The sequence below is a fragment of the Taudactylus pleione genome, unplaced genomic scaffold (genome assembly GCF_031769625.1).
Source record: "Taudactylus pleione unplaced genomic scaffold, aTauple2 ptg000854l, whole genome shotgun sequence".
NCBI classification, from domain to species: domain Eukaryota; kingdom Metazoa; phylum Chordata; class Amphibia; order Anura; family Myobatrachidae; genus Taudactylus; species Taudactylus pleione.
The window spans coordinates 1,501,386-1,519,557 of record NW_028285256.1 but is presented as its reverse complement, the minus strand read 5'-3'; the positions used below and the strand labels follow the sequence as shown (position 1 = coordinate 1,519,557).

General features: G+C 44.7%; 1 protein-coding gene across 1 annotated transcript in view; it reads left to right on the top strand.

Moving 5' to 3' along the window:
- Positions 1-13,730: 13,730 nt before the first annotated feature.
- The window catches only part of LOC148474294 (uncharacterized), a 52,780-nt gene continuing 48,338 nt past the window's right edge, over positions 13,731-18,172 (top strand). Inside the window, exon 1 of the mRNA XM_088458811.1 lies at positions 13,731-14,437. Within this exon, the coding sequence (XP_088314937.1) occupies positions 13,857-14,437 (581 nt within the window). The 5' untranslated portion in view covers positions 13,731-13,856. The remainder of the gene's footprint in view (positions 14,438-18,172) is intronic.

Genomic DNA, 18,172 nt, shown 5'->3' with positions numbered 1-18,172 from the left:
TCGCAAAATAGCGAATGCCTGATAATTTGAGTGACAGGATGAGGCGTATGTGGGTGGTAACGGGAAGGTGCTTGAAAACGGGGAGTGGAGATCCGATCGCAGGCGTGCTTAAAGGTCAAAATGGGCGTTTTATGGGTGTGCATATTTAAAACTGCAGCGTCATTGACCACGTCACTGGGTTTTTTTTTAAGCCAGAACTGCTCGCAAAATTGTGGTAGCAAAAACCAACCACAAGAATAGCGAGCAGCTCATACCCTGGTCGATGTACTCGATTAATCTAATAAATAGCGGACATGACGTAGGATGCGAGCGGCCAGGGGGCGTAGTTTCCCAAAAAACGACCGCAAGTTTTGTTTGCTCGTTCAGACCTAGAGGCGTGAACAGACCGCAAAAAGTGAACGGTTCATTTGAATAGCCACCCCTATTTTCAGGACGAGCGAGCGCTAATTGCGTCTGGCTCTGAATCAGGCCCATTGAACCATCAAAAACGAAAATTTAACTATCTCAGTCATGCTAAAAATATTTCTGTATTTCGTAAATATTTGGATATGGGAGACTCGACCCTGTATCTACATTCTATGTATGTGTGTGTGTGTGTGTGTGTGTGTGTGTGTGTGTGTATATATATAATATATATATATATATATATATATATATATATATATATATATATATATGTATATATATAATGTGTGTGTGTTTTTATAACATAAGGCACTCAAAAGGGACTTTAAAATGAAACTTATATTATGGAAAATACATCTTGGCCCAGGACATTACATCATAGTTAATGAGAGGTTCAGGAGTTCCTGCGTGCTCCTGCTGAAATATAGCATTATATGTCTATATCTATCTATCTATCTATCTATCTATCTATCTATCTATCTATCTATCTATCTATCTATCTATCTATCTATCTATCTATCCTGTAGAACATGGAACTGTGGAACATAGGAACATATTTAAAAACGCTATCAGCGTGTTTTTTTTATTGTAATGATAAAATCTACGAGTGCCACCAGTATTGTTAGATATTGAACTTGCGTGGAGGGCACCCGGCACCTATCTATCTATCTACTGTATATATTTTTATTTTGTTTTTTATTACTTGGCTATAAAACCCCAGAGCATACCTGATGTCTCAGCAGCCCTGGAAATAAATGGCATAGTACTTCTATTTATATAGTAGGATTTTCCCATGGTGTGAAGTCAAATTCATCCTTCCTTCCTAAAATGCTTTCCTCTCTCTTGCCAAGCAGTCCTATTTCAGAACCATTATCTCTTCGAAAATCAACAACCCCTGTAGCCTTGTTTAAACCATTAATTTCACTCTCTGTCCTTTCGTTTCCCCCCCTCCACTCTACCTGACTATTCTGTCTTACCACCCTCAACTTCTTACTTACTTAAAAGGGGAAAATCAACTCCATCCATTTTTTTACTAGCACGAACTTCAAGCCCCATGTTTCTCCTCTTCTCCCTCAACCTGTCCCCTTGCGGTAGGGTCTCGTCTACTGCAAGCCCCAGGTAGCTTCCTGCTCTAACAGTGATGTCAGTAGGGCCGCCTACAAACGGCAGGCGTTCCTTCAGGAATGCCTCCGTTTGTCTGGCCACCCCCCCTACAAAACGGGGCGAGCTGTCGATCAACATCGACAGCCGCCCCGTTTCTAGCAAGCCCTGGAGCGAGCAAATTTGTCACTCGCTCCGGGGCTTGCACACGTGCACTGCGAGCGCTGTGCATGCGCAGGCCCTCACCTTGGACCCGCTTGCGAGGGCATAGCACTTGCGAGCGTGTCTGAATGAGGGCCTATGTCCATAGTAATTTGTCCAGCATATAAAAGGGAGGGTGATTGTTATTATGGATTTTGAGTAGTATGATAGGGAAATTCTTTCCCAATTGTCTGATGTTAATACTTACAGAAGAGTGGGCAAAAATCCAATGTACGATATAAAAACATTGGTGGATCGTGTCAATGACCAAGCCAATGTGGCAGGATGGATTGATCATATGGTGGCAAATTATTTGAAGGTAGATTTTCCAATATGCCCAATACGCTTGCGTTCACATATTCACTCCCCCGTTTATAGTGGCCAGCGCCCCACCCACAAACGGCTTCTCCTGTCACTCACTCTGCTGGCCAGTCTATCCGCTGTGTATTGTGTTGTGTAAGAGAAATGTTGCAGGTTATACATGGAGGGTATGAGATTGTTTCCAAACTTGTTTCATAAATACTGTATTGTTTCTCTCCACCAGTGAAGTGTATAGCCAGCTTAACTGTGCGCTGGTACAGTATACCCAAATTTCGACCTGGGTCTCTACACAATGGGAACAATGACTTTAACCTCCCATTGACAGAGTGTGAGAGAGCATCTGACCCAGGTCTGTAGAGGTGGAGTGATGGAATAATATCTTTAACTGCTCTCTGGTGTAACCAATGTTTCCACTTTCAAATGTTCAGACTTCCTGTCTCTACCAGTTTTTGTCCTGGTTTTCCAAGAAAAACTCCCTGGCACATTTTTATTCCTTAAAATGCTGTGGTGATTACATAACAGGAGAGCTGACAGAACCAACTACTGTAAAAAAAAGCGTTGTTGGATGTGGTACGTGCATTACACATTTATTTGGACTATACTGCGTCTTTGAAACTTTCGGATTCCCTGTTGGTATTGATTGATGCACCAATAAAAAGCTGGCCTGCCTCAAAAGGGTCCATCGCTAGATGGGTCACTTCTGCTATTCGGTAGGTATATTTGTCCTCGAATGTGATGGTTCAAGCCTCAATTCGGGCTCATTCGACTCATGCGGTCGGAGCCTCTTGGGCGGTGTGGCATGGTGTCTCAGTTCAGCAGCTCTGCAAAGCAGCTATCTGTACACACTTTTACAAAGTTTTACCGCTTCCATATATTTGGCACCAAGGATGCCAGTGTTGGGTGGAAGATTTTGAGAGTGGTCTCCCCCCCTTAATTGGCTTCCTGTGGTATATAACCCAGAGTAATGGCGTGGATGAAAAAAGAAATACGATTTTTACTTACCATAAAGTCTCTTCCTTGGAGTCCATCTGGGGGATGCAGCAATCCCTCCCATGTTTGGTTTCATTCTAAGATACCTGTTGGTTTCTGGTTTCTCAGTCCCTTCCCTTGGGTCTCCTCCGGCTTTGTTAAACATAGACTGAGCTAGGGGTGGAAGGGGAGGGCTTATATAGGGAGTGGGAGCCAGTTTCAATTAAGCTAGTGTCCAAATCCACACCTTACTATACATAACCCAGAGTAATGGCATCCCCCAGATGGATTCCAATGAAGAGATTGTACATTAAGTAAAAATCGTATTTTTCGCAATTCCCCCTTAGTAAGTTTCAGGCACATTGCATTTCCCATTACCATTATGGGAAATTATATCTGCTTGCTAAAGAAATGAGAATTAAAGGGCTTGAAGTATTTATTCATGAAAACAACTACAATTGCCCTTTAATACATTTCAGTGAAACTAAAATAATGTGAAAAAGGGTGTGAAAACACCCTTTTTCATATTATTTTAGTAACAAAAAGATTTATATATATATATATATATATATAATTACAGTAGAGCCGTTAGTATTACAACTTTTTGTTGTTGTTGGTTTTTGGCAAGGACGTGCAGTCAGGGTAGGTTTTTGGCAGGGACGTGCAGTCAGGGTAGGTTTTTGGCAGGGACGTGCAGTCAGGGTAGGTTTTTGGCAGGGACGTGCAGTCAGGGTAGGTTTTTGGCAGGGACGTGCAGTCAGGGTAGGTTTTTGGCAGGGACGTGCAGTCAGGGTAGGTTTTTGGCAGGGACGTGCAGTCAGGGTAGGTTTTTGGCAGGGACGTGCAGTCAGGGTAGGTTTTTGGCAGGGACGTGCAGTCAGGGTAGGTTTTTGGCAGGGACGTGCAGTCAGGGTAGGTTTTTGGCAGGGACGTGCAGTCAGGGTAGGTTTTTGGCAAGGACGTGCAGTCAGGGTAGGTTTTTGGCAAGGACGTGCAGTCAGGTCATAATATCGACCGCGAGGATTCCAGCGCTCAGAATGCCAGCGCCGGAGTCCTGACACTTGTCAGAATCCTGCTGTCAGCATCCCGAAGGTAAGTAGCAGGGTTAGGGGAAGGGTTAGGGTTAGACACTAGGGAGAGGGCTAGGGTTAGGCAGAGGATTAAGTTTTTGGGTGCGAGGAGGGGAATGTTAGGTTTAGGCACTAGGAAGGAGGTTAGGTTTAGGCACCAGAGAGGGTTAGGGGTAGGGAGAGGGGGAGGGTTAGAATACTGACTGACAAGTGTCGATATCCCAACCCTGTTGGGATGCTGGCATCGAGATTGTGACTGCAGGGATCCTGAGTGCCAGCATCTGTACCCAACCCAAATTAACAGCCCTAAGACAACAACAGGTCTTAACCTTATTAAATTCATTAATTAACTTTGTGAATCCACTAGGAGCAAGTGTCATTATTGTTTTTTTTTTTGTAATTCTATTTGAATTATCATTTGTTAAAATTAGTTATCAACTGATCAAATAAAATGACCTAGAGATTTAGGAGACTGAGACCTCACCACATGGCACTCATACCTTCCCCCAAGTCCTCTCTCACTGGCTAATTTAGTAAACTTTAGTAAAACCAATTACCTTTAGCCTAGAGTAGTGATAGGCAACACATCGGGGCCACATTAGGCTGCCCACTAAAACCTTCAAAAGGACCTCACATTGCTCTGAATTTTTTAACCATATATTAAGTGGACAATATTCTTTATAATTATAGTATGGGGATAATTATATTTGGAAGCTATTTAAATAATACATTAAAATATAACAAGGATCGCTGCAATACATGTACCCAGGATGAACTGGGTTTAATGGGCTTAGGCAGAGTTCAATGAGGGTGTGTTAACTCAGCTATAGGCTATGCAAAGTTGGGCGTAAGCCAGTGGCGGAACTAGCGGCGGTGCAGCCTGTGGTGCAGGGGCCCATAGCCTGTGGTGCAGGGGCCCAAATACTGTCCCCCGGCCCCACAGTATTTAAGTGTAGTGCAGACCGCAGTTAGAGCGTTCCGCACTACACGGTAACAAACGCACCGATGCCAGCGGCGGTGTTGTGTTTGTTATAGCAGCCAATGAGAGTCAGACAGACTCTCATCGGCTGCTGAGTCCACGGAGGAAGCTGGCTGGAGCTCACTCATGAGCTCCGCCTTCCGGCTCCCCCACAGTGGGTGATGGCACTGTATGGGGGGGCCACTACTGGAGCACTGTATAGGGGCTACTACTACTGGGGGCAATGCATAGGGGGGAATTACTACTGGGGCAATGCATAGGTGGGACTACTACAGGGGGAACTGCATAGGGGGGACTACTACTGGGGGCAGTGCGTATGGGGGACCACTTCTGGGGGCACTGTATAAGGTGCACTGCATAGGGGGACCACTACTGGGGGCACTGTATATGGGACACTACTGGGGGCACTGCATAGGAGGACCGCTATTGGGGGCACTGCATAGGGGGGCCTAAAGCATATTCTTGCACCTGGGCCCACCACTCTAGTTCCGTCACTGGCGTAAGCGTATACCCATGTGCGTACCGTTTGCACCTAGTACAGGCTTGGTAAGGGTAAGCAAACCAGGAGTGCATATATGGGAGGCTGCATCGCAAGATGTGTACAACTCTGCAGACGGCTGGATATAGGGACTCTTTCAGTCACACAGCATTAAAGCAATTTACGCGCTATTTACTTACAACTTCCCAGGCACATTACATGGTTGTATCATGAGCATAGGAGCATTTTGGAAAGACAATAAATATAATAATAATACACAAAAAGACAAATTAGATAAATAGTGTGTATGTATGTATGTATATATATATATATATATATATATATATATATAATACACTATTTATCTAATTTTTCTTTTTGTGTGTGTATATATAGATATAGATAGATAGATAGATATCTTGGGGGTATCGGCAGAGGGTGGATTGGTGCAGTGTGTAGGTGCTTAATGAGGGTCCACACACAGCTTTTAAGTAAATAGATGATGCTTTACTTTACTTTCCAGCATGGAAAGTCAGGACACAAACAGAATAATAAACAACCTAGCCCCTATTTAGGGCGTCTAACTCACTTCTTGAACCCTCTCTATAAGGGTGCAGGTGCTCTGCCAACACAATCTCTGTGATTAGTGGTCCTTCCTGCCACATGCAGGACTGGACACTGGCCTTGTTGCCTGCAGCTTCACTGCTTTATGGTCACACAATCTGAGAGTTTTGTGGTCCCCCCTTCCTCCTGCAGGTACAGACCCAGGCCTCCTGGCCTCCAATGGCTTGATCAGCTTCACTGGGCTCTCTGGCTGCCACAGTCTCACATAGACTGTCTCCCACAGCAGCCTGACTGGTCTGCCTTCTTATCAGCCCACACCTGAGCTCTCTCCACAAGGTAGCAATTAGGCATCTTCCCACAATGCTTTTCTACTCTGTGTGGGCGGATCTGTCCTGCCCCACACAGAATCAGCTGCTCACCAGTGCCATCTCCGGTGATGCTGCCACATATCCCCCTCCCCAGCTTGAAACCCCTGGGTTCAGCTACATGGGACGAGGCATTCTCATGACAATGTCCCTCTTCACTCTCCTCATGAGGGAAATCAACTGTATCCACGGTCATACAGACTCTTGCGATCTCTGTGGGCCTCATCCTCCAGATTCCAGAATTTATTTTCCTCCAAACTTTTTTCCTCACTTTATGGTAGCAATGGTACTTCTTGCTTGTCATATCTTTAACCTTCAGCCTTAAAGCCCTGTATTGGCTACTGGCATATTTAACTGATGGCCCTTTGAAAGAAGAGGGGCTATCAGTATCTCGAGAGTCATCAGCATCACAAATTCTGGACCTTGGCTTTATGTCAACAGACAACGTACTGGCACTGTCACCCTCAGATTCCGGACTCCCGTGTCCACGTGGGATACTTGAATATTTATTCCATTGATCCACATAATTTACCTCACGGCTGTGATGGCTATCTGCCACTTCATTAAGGCATAGATCTATTGGATTTTCTTGTGCTCCCGATTTTTGAGCTTTGAAAATATAATGAACTTCCACATGTTCCACCAGCACAGGTTGAAGTTCACTTTCTACAGAGGTCTTTATTTTCCAATTCCCTTTAGCTGAACATTTTGCTTCAAGCTTTGTAATTTGAGACCACTTCACTTCCTCACAGATAAATTTGGCTGTATTGTAAGTTTTATCCTGGTTGCATGATAACATTACTTCATATACAAGAGAATTACTCTTCACAAGACTGTTACCATTAACTGCCTGTAAGGTTCTGTTTTCCACTGCAAAAATGCATGAATTGGGCACATTCACATCACTGTGCTGATATAGTGGCATCAGAGTCTCATCTTTGGAAGCCATCAACATACCTGTAGACTTCTGTACATCTTGTACCTTTGCCTCACGGGTTATGCGATCACCATCTGTATATGTTATTTCTTTATCGCCAATTTCAGACACAGTTTTACAACCTGGACCTTTGTCCCTTTGGGAGGACTTCACACCCTCAGCTATTACTGTAAGCTGAAAGTCACTGCAAGGAATTTCATCCACTTTTCCAAGACTTTAGGGAATTTCCCAACTCCGATACGTCTGTCCCTTCTTGTACACCGGTATCGTTAATGAGGACATCTCTATGATCACATTGCTGCTGAAAGACATCATTCTGGAACATCTTACTTAGTTCCCGCAATTCACTGTTTGTCCGCTACTCATCACACAAGACACTCTGTACCGGAAGCATATCACTCTGTGCGCCAGCCTTTTCAGGATCAACTTGAACCAATTGCTGCTTGTGGTTATGTACTTCTGCCACACTGGGTTCAGCAAAGACATCAGATGCCATTTTAGGTCCAGAATCCAACTTCAGAATGTTATTTAACTTCTTTCCCTCTAATTTTCCCACTACCATGTGGAACGTTTTCTGAGACGCAGACAGCTGTTCTTCCAGATGGGCATTTTCACCATGGCGCTTTCCAACTTGCTCTTGGATTGCAGTAGATTGCACTCCACAACTTCAAATTCAGCAACTCTCAACTTTTGTACAATTATTTCAGACTCTGCCATGTTTAATTCACATTGCAACTCCAGTTCTTTGGTACTCCTCTCCACTTGGAATCTTTGCAACTGGTCCTGTGTACTTAGCAGACACTTCTCAAGGTTCTCACTCCATTCTTGCAACTTCCAAGCCCTGCATTGGCAAAGTTAAGCTCTCTCTCCAAATATTCACTTTGCTTGGCGGCTTTATGCATACTTTCCTCCAGAAATTCATTTCTTTCCGTCAGACATTCTGAAACTGCTCTAGCTAAACCTAAATTGGATTGGAGAGTTTGTACTTGCTCCTTACAGCTGACTTTAAGATGGACCATCTCCATCTCTTTTCCTTCACGGTAAGTTTCCCACTGAGCGCGAGTCTGCAGCACCTGGAGATACTTCTCTTTTACTTCACAAAACTTTTCCACCAAAGAATTTTTCTCCAATTTACAATCTTTAAGCTTTACTTGAGTGGACACAATTAAAGAGTCTTTTTTCTTTTAACACCAGAGTCAGATCCACCACTTTCACTTGCGTGCGCTCTACATCGATCTGATATCTCTGGACACATTCTTTCAAATCTTCTACTTCCTGTTGAAGTACCACACCCTTTTTCTGCACTTCAACAATATCTTGGTCTAATACATCATTCTTTGCTAGGAGCACGTCATTCTCATACTTTGTAACACATTGGAACATTTTATCCTCCTCAAGGCGTTCAGACATAACCGCTAATATGAGGTCTGTCTCTTTAAGAACTTCAAGTCTTTTTTCTTCTTCTTGCACTAATGCTATTTTCAAAGATGACAATTCACTCTATAATGTCTTTTCAATTTGCGCATGCAAAAGCTTTTCTTTTGTAGACTTGCCCTCCAAGTCACTTATCTGGTCGCAATAGCGCATAAGTGTTTCATGCCAAACTTCACACAGAGAGTCAATTTTTCCATGCTGACCTAGTCCTCTGCTAGTGGACTTTGCACCATACACGCTGACATCTTTACATTCAGACTGTAAACTCCAGCCCAGGTTTTCCATCTCTCAAGACCAGTGATTCCCAACCTCGCTCCTCAAGGCACACTAACAGTCCTGGCTTTTGGTGGTATCCAGGCTTAAGCACAGATGGTTAAATCAAAATAACTGAGATACTAATTAAGTCACCTGTGCTCCAGTATGGCTATCCTCAAAACCTGGACTGTTAGTGTACCTTGAGGACCGTGGTTGGGAACCCCTGCTCTAGACTGAGAATGAAACTTTGTAGCAAGAATTCTGCCTTTAGAATTTTACTTTTTATTCCCCATGATTCTTGGCACCAAATACACAGGAACAACTTATTTTTGTTTTCACTGTATCCCACTTTGCCTTCAAAAGTATTTTCAACACAGCAAAAACATTTTTCTTCATGTGGCACTACAATTACCAGCATGTATCAAACAGTCTCAATAGCCTTTCAATAGGAACCTCTACTCCCTCAGTACTACACCTTGACTTAATGAGCATGAGCAATTCACCAGGATAAACCACACAATTTCTTTTAACCCTTCCAATGTTGAGGAAGTGCACATTTCTCTTCACAGACAATATACTTGCACTTTTCACTTTTGCAAAACCCTTGAATACTGTACTTTTGTTTCTGGCAAACTTTGCCTCTCCCATAAGCAAACAATTCTCCAGCAACTTGTGTAACACTTATTTCTCTTTCTTTCCAAGGAAAAGATGTACACTTGCAGACAATTTTTTTGTTTAAACAACACTTCACAACAAACTTATCTTCACTCGCCACCTTGACGAGCATTCCACCATGCAGGTGCCGTGAGTCTCCTTTTGGCTTTCTAGGAGAGTCCAATTAATCAGTGCAATAAGCATCCATATTTCCAATTGTATTCTTGTGTAGAATCTTCTGCGTAGTATCTTTATGCCCGCATTCTCCACCATATGTGATATCTTGGGGGTAATTAGCTCGCCAGAGGGTGGATTAGTGCAGTGTTTAGGTGCTTAATGAGGGTCCACACCAGCTTTCAAGTAAATAAATGATGCTTTACTTTCCAGCATGGAAAGTCAGGAAACAAACAGAAAATAATAAGCAACCTAGCCCCTATTTAGGGCATCTAACTCACTTCTTGAACCCTCTCTATAAGGGTGCAGCTAGTCTGCCAACACAGTCTCTGTGATTGGTGGTCCTTCCTGCCACATGCAGGACTGGAACTGGCCTCCTGGCCTGCAGCTTCACTGCTTTAGTTTTGTGGTCCCCCCTGCCTCCTGCAGGTACAGACCCAGGCCTCCTGGCCCCCAATGGCTTGTTCAGCTTCACTGGGCTCTCTGGCTGCCACAGTCTCACACAGACTGTCTCCCACAGCAGCCTGACTGGTCTGCCTTCTTATCAGCCCACACCTGAGCTTTCTCCACAAGGTAGCAATTAGGCATCTTCCCACAATGCTTTTCTACTCTGTGTGGGCGGATCTGTCTTGCCCCACACAGAATCAGCTGCTCACCAGTGTCATCTCTGGTGATACTGCCACAATATATATATATATATATTAATTGGGTATTATGTATATACCACAGATTCATGTTCTACACCAGCTTAGTGGACAGTTAGTAAAGAAGCATGAAGCAGTCTCTTGGAAATTGCATTGGAAATACAGCTTAATCTTTTCAGCTGTTAATTAATAGGTTACAAATCTATAACAAGATTAGAAATCTTGTATAGTAAGGATACACGGTACTGCAACCAGCTCCCGAAGGGCCCTATTTGTCACAATCCATATCTCAGATGCAGTGGTGTAACTAGGGTATTTGGAGCCCAGGGCAAATTTGAAAAGGGAGCCCCCCCCCCCCCCCCGATGTGCGTCAAAAAATGGGCGTGGTCACTTAAAAATGGGGCGTGTCAACATGACACACCCCTTTATTTTCACACTGAACATTCCTATCCATATGCACCTTAACCCCAGTAGTACCCCTTATACAGTACCCCCAGTATGCAGTTGTGGTCCCTCTTATGCAGGCCCATAGTAGTGCCCCTTATACAGTATCCCCAGTAGTGGTCCCCCTTATACAGCCCCCAATTAGTTCCCCTTACTCAGTACCCCCAGTAGTGGCCCCCCAAATGCAGTGCCTCCAGTAGCAGTCCCCACAACGCAGTGTGCCCAGTAGCGTTATCCCCTTATGCAGTGCCCTTTATATAGTGCCCCCAGCAGTAGTTCCCCCCCCCCCATGCAATTTTCCCAGTAGTGGTCCTCTTATGCAGGCACCCAGTAGTGATCCTCCCTATCCAGTGCCCCCTGTTATTGCCCCCAGTAGTGGTCCCCCGAGTGCAGTGCCTCTAGTAGTAGGCCCCATTTATAATGCTCCCAGTGGTAGTTCCCCCCCCAAGTAGTAGTCCCCAGTAGAGGTTCCCCTCCCGATTAAGTGCCTCCAGTAGTAGCCCGCCCAGTAAAGGTCCTCCCAATAATGGTGCCCCCAGTAGTAGCCACCCCCCTCCCCCGTTGTGCAGATAAGTAAAAAAAAAAAAAAATATATATATATATATATATATAATATACTTACCTGAATACACGCTGCTCCTGTCCGCGACGCCGCTCCCGCCGCCCGCCAGTCCGCCCGGGCTGGCGCGCTCAGCATTATGGGACAGACGTCATGACATCAGTCCCATTACCCTGCCCTAGTTACGCCACTGCTCAGATGTAGATGGGATGAGTTAAAATCTGCAGGATTCACAATGCGATATTTGAATACATCGCAAGGATGTATCAAATATCGCATGCAGGGACAGAGCTTGCGAGAAAGCTCTGTCCCTGCGAATCCTCTCCGCACACTTCTCAGGGCATTTTTCTTAAAAAAAAAGAATACCCCCACAGCTTACACTTCAGATAATCAGTGATCCGGTAAGCGGCTCAGTGACCCAATTATCTGATCGCTGTGCCCCAGTCATCTGATGCAGTAAACTGAGGATGCAGCCCAGCATCTCAGTTTACTGCATCAGATGACCGGAGCACAGTGATCAGATGATCGGGTCACCGAGCCGCTCAAAGGATCACTGGTCCCTGAGTCTGATTACTTAGGGCCAGCAGGGAGGGAAGGCTGAGTTAGAGTAGGTGAGACAGGGGGGAACCCTGCATAACGCAATCTCCAGATGGCGCTATTATCACCGGGTTCCTCCCCTGTATTTTTTCACAGTTAGTACATTTGAAGCAGATCGCATTTCCCATTACAAGTATGGGAAATGAGATCTGCTTTCTAAAAATATGCAAATTTAAGGACTTGGAGTAGTTTTCTATGAAAAGTGCTCTAATTGCCCTTTCAACAACACCCGTTTTCACATTATTTTAGTAAAAAGTTGATTGATAAATAGGGACCTAAATGTAATAACAGTTTAAGTATGCCACCTGAATTGCTATAAGGGTTGTACAGAAACTTGATGAGCACACTATTAATAATGGGCAGTGCAGTCTACAGTCCTAATTAGCCTTTTGCATGAGATATCTATGATATCTCCTGTATTATTCTATCGTTGCATAGCCCAAATACTTAAAATCATACAGAAAATGCAAGTTCTGATTGATTTTAGTAAAAAGGGTCTTGAAAGGCAGGCCCCATAATTTTCATATTGTGGCCAAGTGGATATATATATATATATATGTGGATATATACCAATTAATGTACAAAATAACTGTTAATACATATATTTGAAGAAAAGGCTTTCTCTTATTTCAAAAGACTTAGGGCCTGATTCAGACCCGGACGCTATTTTGCGGCCGCTCGCTGGCTAAAAGGGGCTGGCTATTTAAATCATGTGCTCGCACTGCGTCGCGTAAAGCCGCCCACTAAGTAATAGCGAGCGGCCGCAGTATGCGCTCACACCTGTATAAAGACGCCCCTTTGCCACTCGCAACACACGTCATCTCCGGCAGTTGTAGGGTTAATCGGGAACATCAAGAGCCATCGGAGCTGCTCGCAGCGCTTTTTCCCACCACAACATTGCGAGCAGTTCTGGCTAAAATATAACCCAGTCACGTGTGTAATGACGCTACTTTGCTAATTATGCACACCCATTAAACGCCGTTCTGACGGTCGGGCACGCCTGCGTTCGCACATCCACACCCCCGTTTACAAACACCTTCCCCTGTTACCACCCTCAAACAGCACTATCTGTCACTCAAAATAGCGGCCCGACTGCGGGCTAAAGGCGAGCACTTTCCCATCGCAATGACTGGTTCCGCGCACGTGCATTGCGACTAATATGCATGCGCAGATTGTGAAACATCGCTCAATGCGAGCGAGCGCAGCATGGCGTCCGGGTCTGAATCAGGCTTAAATAAAAGCTCAGTTTTATACTTGCTGTTTACCATTATATTCCTCTTATATGTGTTTTGCTGCAATAACCTCTTTTTACACAGCCAGCTGCTTGCCCTGCTGAATGAATGCTAACTCAGATACTGCCACTTGTACCACGCATACTGTACACACTAACCAGATGTTGCTCACTATAGTTTTAATGCAGGATCATTTTGACTGAGTGCATATACACACAGAGCTGCTGTTTGTGCCAGTATTTGTGGGGATACCCAGGGAACAGTCAAAAGTGACATAATACAGAACTGTTTTTAGCTTTCCAGGGACAGAGAATCAAGGTGACAGCTGGCAGAGTGTGGGGGTGGCTAAGGAGGATGAATAAAGCCTGCTAATCCCGAATAAAAATAGACACCCACCATGCTTGATGATAAGTAGGAGGGAATAAAGGCTGCAGAATAGGACAGACAGCAGTAAAAGGACATTCTGTACAGAGATGGTAGAAGAACAGCCCCATCTCTTAACAGAGCAACACCTCGAAGTGCTGAGCAGAAGTCCCAAAGACTCAGAGGGCACTTGGGAGAGCACAGTTAATGAAATGGAAGTTGGGATAAAAGAACATGAAACAGATGAAACTCCAGTGTCAGATTGTAAGACTGATGGAGATGTCACTGAAGATGTTGGACCTGCTAGTGGGGGGCATGAAGCAGGCGAAGGGGCAGTCGAGACAGGCAAGGAGACAACAAAAGATGAAGGTGAGGCAACTGAATTGGGGACAGGTACATCTAAACCCACAGGAGAGAGACAGGAAAAAGAGGACCCAATGACATCACAAGAGGAGACAACTGAAAGAGGAGAAAACACTGTTCAAGAACAAAATGAACCAATCACATCAAATCAAGAGAAGATTGCAGAGGATTTGTCCAATCATAACACAGAAACACAGGAAGAAGAGCCTGCTGGTGCCCAGAAAGTGTGTACTGATGTGGATGATGGAGGCACAGAGGAGGAACCTCACCACAGTGCATCAGAGACAGCAGATAATGCAAATGGAGGTAGCAATGGTCCAACAGCAAGGTAACACTCTCTAAAGCTCATGGTACAAGCAGACTTTATGTGTAAACAGAAAATAAAATTATCAAGCTTAGAAAGAGGCATTCCACCTGCTAATAACTTTTACATACATATGTACAAAGGCACCTACAGCCTTTAAATAATTATTTTTCCTTTTCTGGTATAACTTTTTATTTTCAGCATCTGAATATCGCCAGGCACAGTTTTATTTCTTGCTCTGTAGTACAACACATCGCTGTTCACTGATACAATGTATACTGTAAGCAGAGCAGAGGTGCGTCATATCCAACGGCAATAGAATTATGTAAATGCACAGAAAAAAATTGTAAATATACACAGCAATAGGAAAGTAAACTTAATATATGGAGAAATGCCTAGGAAGCATGCACAGTTGCCCCTTAGATTTTCTCTCAAGGATCTCTAAGAGGGAGTCATAAAATGTCAGCAACTACATGTAGAGTATATTCATGCATCACCATGGCAGAGAATAGCAAGTATACTTTCCAATTGTTCATATAGTGTGTTTGGAAATATTTGCAGCCAGGGGCAGGAGGGCATGTGCCCCTTGGCCCAGACTCGTTAGACAGCTGGCTGTCAGCTTTGTAAAAATCATGGTGTGCAGCTACATCTCCCATGATTCTGCCCGTCAGTGATGGTCGCACCTGTGCAGCCACGTCATTCACCATAGCAATCAACAGGGGCGGATTAAGGCTTGTGGGGGCCTCAGGGCAACTAAGTTGTGTGGGCCCCATCCAAGCCACATGGAGCCTACCCACCCTCCTCACCCTGAAAGCCCCACACGGAGCCTACCCCCTCCCCAAGGCACATGGAGCCTACTGCTCCATCCCGCCACTGACTACTCACTTGACCTTCCTGATGTCCAGGCAGAGCTGATCCTGAGTCCCCTCCCCAGCGTCGCGGACATGGCGCTGATGTGGGATTTGGGAGCCACTCTGATTGCATGCAGCAGCACTGACTGTGCTGCTGCATGCAGTAGAACAGCCGCCACTGAGCCACCACCCGGGAACAGGTGCCCCTGGACACCTGTTCTCGGCTGGGTCACATCGACTTTGTGTGGGGGCCCCTCTTTGTGTGGGGGTCCCGAAGCGACTTCCCCTGTCGCCTCCCTCTTAATCCAGCCCTGGCAATCAATACTGTAATAGTGAATGATGCAGCCACATAGGCCATGTTCACATGCAGTTTTTTGTCCCTCTATTGCTGTATTTTACTTGTGGCTAGCCCCTCCTCCAGGATAAGTCACCAATGATCTACATATTGTCAGGCCTGCCCCGCCCCTTCTGTCTCCTGCCCCAAGCTCTTTTTTTCTCCTGTCAATGACTTCACACAGGCTGCCCTCACCGGGAAGCAGTCAGAAAGCCGACGGATGCAATCCCGACTGCCGGCTTCCCGACTGTCTAATCCCGGCAGGGTACAAATGACAGGCGTTTAAATCCCGACGCCTGTCATTTTACCTACGCCGGGAGCCCGACACCCAGCCTACCGATCGAAGGTAAGCCGGGCGCGGGGGGAGATGGTTAGGTTTAGCGCTCCCCTGGGGGAGGTTAGGGTTAGGCACCCCCTGGGAGGGTAAGGTTTAGGCTAGGGGAAGGGGAGGTTAGGTTTAGGCACTTAGAGGGGGGATTAGGGTTAGACACTTCTTGGGGGGGGGGGGGTTAGGGTTAGGCACACCTAAGGGAGGGTTTGGGGGGGGGGAAGGTTAGCGGTACTTGCCTTTAGCAGCAGTCGTGATCTTCACCCCTGCCGGGCATGCGCCATGTGGCCGGCAGTAATACATACCGATCCCGCCCACACCACCATGTCAGCAGCTCAGTCAGCCACTGAGCTTTAGGTCCCCCCTTCATTCTTCTTTTGCAAACCTTTTATGACCGCTAATTAATAAACCAATTATTTATGTTATTTTATACAAATGCTTGGTAATATAATGTTATTATTTGACAATATTTTTCAGAATAATCAAAATTGTACTGAAGAGCTCACAGTTTAAAGCCTCCGAGACTTAAAGGGTTAAGCCAACCAAACCCATATTTGTTGGGTGTGATATAAATGGTCAACCGTATGAAAGTCAACATTCAGAAGGTCGACTGGTTCTGAATGTTGACAGTAAAACAGTCGAGTCAAAAGGTTGTCATGTGACATGTCAAAACTAAAATGTCAACACATTTCTTATGCTATTTAAGCCTAATCCTAAACCTAACCCTAACCCTAAAAATCATGAGAATCCATGTGTCAAAATTGAAGTGTTGAGATAGTAAATGTTGACCCATTGACTGTCGACCATTTAACACTGTCAACCTATGTACATGCCTACAGAATGAAGGTCGACTTAATGACCATGTCGACCTTTTTACTGTCAATCAATTGACCGGTATCCATATTTGTATGGGTAAAATTTATTGATAATTTCTTTTCATTAACAGCTGTATGTCAACAAATATAATATTTGTAGTTTAGTAGGTTTGGTAGATTATTTTCAGTGGTGTTATGGAGGTTTACCTTTGACCTCTTTATGCTTATTGAGGGCAGTCATAAGAAAGATAGAGAAGAGATCATGGTGATCTGTATGAAAGGGTAGGCAAGAGATGTGCAAACAACATAAGACAAGAGTGGTCCAGCCAATAACACTTGCTTTCTCCCACAGAATAACCGTTTGCCCCTGAGTTTTATATCATAAGGGGCCCATGCATCTACACTCTATCAGGGCAATTCCCCGTTTTGAGGACGCCTGGGTCGGGGGGATAGTTATAATCTAACATGTTGGCCAATCTCGATTCTGACCGGAAAATTGCCAAAATCGGCAAATTGGGGTTTGTTAACATGATGTTTTTTGCCGATTCCCGATTGGCAGATTGGCACTGGCAGTATGGGGAATTGGCGTTTAGATGTATGGCCCGCATTAGACTATTTTTAAGAGATGAACCGCAGCTCATGGGCCGATGTGGTGTACTTGCCCCTCAGGCTAAAATTTGCCAGTTAGCCCCTGCTTACTGCTACATTTTTCCTCACTTCTACAATCATTATACTGGCCACAGAGGACCTCACAACATGTACCCAAACTTAGGGGGATATTGAATTTGGAGCGAAAAGTCCGTACTGGACTTTTCGCTCCACATCGGAGGTTTTCCGGGGATAAAGTATGGGGCACGTGCCCGCTTTATCCCCGTATTCAATTAGAAATCAACAAAAATGGGACTCGGCGGAAAGGTAAGTATCGCCAAAAAACGGGAATTTTCTGGAAATATTCCAGGGACCCCCCTAAAGATATCTAGATATGGAGGATCACTATGGGTACCCCCATTTTTACCTGCTGAAGGAAGTCGTGGTTTCTAATAGCCGCGGCAGGTGCATATTGGTGGCTATGAAGAAAGGGTGAAGAATAGCACTTAGCAATAGTTATTTAAATAAAAAAAAAAATCTATCAAATTTGGGGTACATGAAAATGGGAATAAGCATTTTGTTTAAGACCCTAAAATGATTTTTAAAAATTCTGCAAAAATGCACCTTCCGCTACTCCCGCAATGAAGAAAACACCTGCCGCATACTTGGGGACCCCTCTGAATTTAATTTGGCTATTTTAGAAGTGTGTTCCCTATTAGTTTTTTTTTAACCCCCAAAATTAAAGTAAATTTTTTGGGGTGTCCCGATTTATTTTTAATAAACTTTTTGTGACACAGTTTATTTTTAAATGACATTCCCAGGGGTGCAGGCTATTTTTTTTAA